At 41.5% G+C, this 3544-nt stretch overlaps 1 protein-coding gene across 5 annotated transcripts in view; it reads right to left on the bottom strand.

The window, feature by feature from the left end:
* CCNY (cyclin Y) overlaps positions 1 to 3544 on the bottom strand; it is a 326866-nt gene that overhangs the window by 218532 nt on the left and 104790 nt on the right. For 2 of the 5 annotated variants that reach the window (XM_011995141.1, XM_011995143.1), the window contains exon 1: positions 3318 to 3544. The exons of 1 other annotated variant lie outside the window; for it this stretch is intronic. Coding sequence is in view for 2 of the 4 variants with exons in the window: in XM_011995139.1 (XP_011850529.1) it covers positions 3318 to 3471 (154 nt within the window). In the remaining 2 variants the exon portion in view is untranslated. The remainder of the gene's footprint in view (positions 1 to 3317) is intronic. 2 more of the 5 variants (XM_011995139.1, XM_011995140.1) reach the window with 1 other exon arrangement.

Here is a 3544-nt window from a genome sequence, read left to right as displayed (position 1 = left end):
AAAAAAAAAAAAAAAAAAATGAAGTTGCCATTAACCATTTTGAGGTAAAACCCTACAAAGACTCTATGGTACAGCTGTTACAAGTATCCTGATTTATTTGGTCTCCTCACATTTTAAATTTTCTTTAGTCCCTCCCTCCCTTTTTCCTCCCACAGAAATAATCTAGTCCTGGAAGTCTGGACTGAATAACTGTTGCAGACAGAAGCTGTTTATCTTTGAGAAAGTATGGATATGACTGCAATGACAAGACACCCTACCCCAGAAGGCAACCCCAGACTAGCTAACGTTTGATGGCTACGTCAAGCAACAATGGAAAGTTTCCACTTGCCACATATTGGCTGTGTGACTTTGGACAAGTCATTTCTCCTCTCAATGACTCATTTCTTTGTCCTAAAGTAAGGATAATATTACCCATAGGGTTACTGTGAGTTCTAAGTAAATGAATGGAATCCAAGTACTTAGAGCAGCAGCTGGTACAGACAAAGTAATATATAGGTTGCAATTATTACTATCATTTTTTTTCTTTTCCTAAAGAATTGTTCTGAAGATTACTATCGTTGTTATGTGTTGTTGTTTTTTCTCAATCTCTGAATGATTTTATAAAAAATAATACCTGGGGAGCATGAGTCTAATACCAATTTCAAAAACATGAATCACCTAACACTAAGATACACTGAGTACAAAGACACATTAAGTTGCTATAAAGCACCATAGACATCTAAGTACCCGGACTCTAAAATTGTTACTGAAATTCTACAGGACAAATACTATCCCTTCATGTGTTTGGTGACAGAGGGAAGAAAACATGGATACATATATCATATCTCTGTGATTTAAAGACGCTAACCTGTCATAGAAGACCCATGAACTTCAAACCTTTCTAAACCAGCTGGGTGGGATGTTTTTCAGGACATAAAAAAAAATGGTACTTGAGTACTTCAGCTTTTGATATATACTAGAATCAATAATTCTTAAAATCTAGTTTTAAAATGTTTACTAATAACCTAACAATCAATATAACTCAGTTCAAATACATACAGATACAGATTAGCAAATAGACATATAGATGTTGTGTGCATATATACATACTATCTAATTAAAACTGTTCTCTTCTCTCAGCCTCTAATAATGAATTTCTACCAAAAATGTCCCTGAACAGCAGGTAACACTTCCAAGATTCGTCCAGCCAACAATTCTCAGGCCTACCTGCATCTCAGAACCACCTTGGAGAGATTTAATCAAACATATTAATGGCAATGTACAGTACTAGATTTCTAGTTTAACTGAAACCAATGTTGAGAACTGCTGGCTGGGTCAACGCTGGAAGTACTATTTATGGAATCTGAGAGACAGAAGATGAATTAGTATTTTGGGGTTTAAACTAGCATAATCATAAGAACTGGGATCTGGGATGAGAGGACACCCCACAGCCTAGATTGGAAACCTGCCCTATACTCTCTTAAACTACGCTGAATCTGCAAAACAGTCTTCCAAACGTTCTCTCAAAAATTCCTAATGACTGAAACTTAAGATTTCTTTGAAATGAAAGAACACAAAATATCATTTCACTGTACTCTGGCAAAACTGTACTAAGCCTTAGTGCCAAATACCTGGTTACACTTATTTTTTCCACCTTATTTCCTTACAATAGTCTATAATAACTATGCAGCCTGGCTCTAAGAAATGTAAATCTTTAGTTTTTTTCTCTTTTTTTTTTTTTTGATCCATCATTCAAAACATAAAGCCTCCGCTAGATATTGCACAACATAAAGAAATTTACTGTACAGCATAAAGAAGAAATTATTTCCAAATGTTTTCGCCTGTCAACATAGTATAGGACTGGGTAATGGCTTTCTGTAATAAATTCATTCATTTATTCCTCCCTTTAAAGTGCAATACTTACTGAATGTTTGTTATATGCTAGACTTTTCTTTCAGATGCTAGAGGCTGTGAAAGTGATCAAGACTGATGTGGCCTTCATCCTTCTTTAAATGCCTTTAATGCACAGATTTAAGAAGAAAATATGGCTGTAGTTCAAACATCTAAGAGTATGTTTAAAATAATGGAAATCTAAAATAACAACACTAGAAACATCATATGGAACGATAGTTTACTAAGCGCGTACTAGAAACCAGACGTTGTGTTAGTCTCTTTATACATGGCACTCATTTAATAAAGATGCCCTCCTAAAAAAGATGAAATTACCACTTGGAAGAAATTACTCAAAGACAAACGAGAAAAATCTTTCCTTTAGCAGAGTTTAAACGTGGCCTTTCCACAGTAGAGAGAATATTCCATCCTAAAGTCGACAGGAATGAATATGGAGTTGTGTTCATTCATTCACACAAAAATTTTTTCATATTAGTTCAAGCAGATAATGAGAAGATGTTTGGGTTAAAAAAAATCACGTTGTCATAAAAAGATATTTCCAATTTCAAATCTTTTCAGTTGAAAACTCTATAAACTATATTTTAAGCATGATACATAAATATCCCTCTGTCGATATCATTGCGCAACAGTGCTAATAAATATGTTGCCAAACCAATAAAATAAAACATTACTGGGTGCAGTAATTAGTCTTAGCTTTTTTTCTTTTTGCAAACTCCAGTCCAACCAAAAGTCACCTGAATAAATCATAAATTCATAGGACTGCATTTCGGGCTCATGCAAAAAGTGGGTGACTTAACCCAAAGGTGTCTTGACAATCTTTTAAAGAGCATTCTCGGGAGAAGCTATTTGACTCTAATCCTGGAACCGCCACTCAAAAATATCTTTTTTAAAAAAACGGGAGAATGGGAACGGGGGTCAGCCAAGTTAAGTCCATTTGTAAGCTTCCGAGGAACTGACTCAAGGCAACATGTTTCTCCAACTCCAGGTTGGAGACACCGGGATTCCAAAATGGGAATGCACTCACTTGGCTTTTACAGGACAAACACGTGCACAACTTGGCTTCGGGCTGCATTCAGGTAATGCCTGGAACCCCGAGCTCCCGGGCCGCCCCCGCCCAGCGCTGGCCGCTCCATTAAGGACGAGGACCGGCTCCTGTCACCTCGCGACCCACGCGTACACACCCGCCCCCGGCCCGCCGTGCTGGTTGCCGCGGGCCTGCAAAGTTCCCGCGGCCGCTCACTTGGGGGTAACTAGCCAGGGGTACGCCCGGAGGCTGCGGGGCCCTGGGCGCCTCGGCTGCGCGGGCGAAGCCCCCGTTATGCAAGAGTCGCCGAGACCGGCTGAGCAAGTGCAGCCGGGCCGCCCCGACGCTGGGTGTGCGGTTGAAGCCGCGGGGAAGGGCAGGGGGCTCGGCGGGCCGCACTCACCGTCTATGTTCTCCCGGTCGCTGATGTGCTGCAGGTTGCAGCCCGTGTCCTCGCGGCTCAGGTCCGTGTCCGGCCGGTAGGACTCCAGCCGGGAATGGGCATTCCTCCGGAGCTTGGGGCTGGACGACACGCAGCACGAGGTAGTGTTCCCCATCTTCGGCGGCCCCCCGACTCCTGCTGCGGTCCTGTTCTCCCCGACCCGGGTCGGGCAGACGCGGGGCGCGGGC

Source organism: Mandrillus leucophaeus, unplaced genomic scaffold (genome assembly GCF_000951045.1).
Source record: "Mandrillus leucophaeus isolate KB7577 unplaced genomic scaffold, Mleu.le_1.0 Scaffold474, whole genome shotgun sequence".
In the NCBI taxonomy this organism is placed as follows: Eukaryota; Metazoa; Chordata; class Mammalia; order Primates; family Cercopithecidae; genus Mandrillus; species Mandrillus leucophaeus.
Note: the sequence above shows the minus strand (reverse complement) of the source record. Positions and strands in the feature narration are given on the sequence as shown.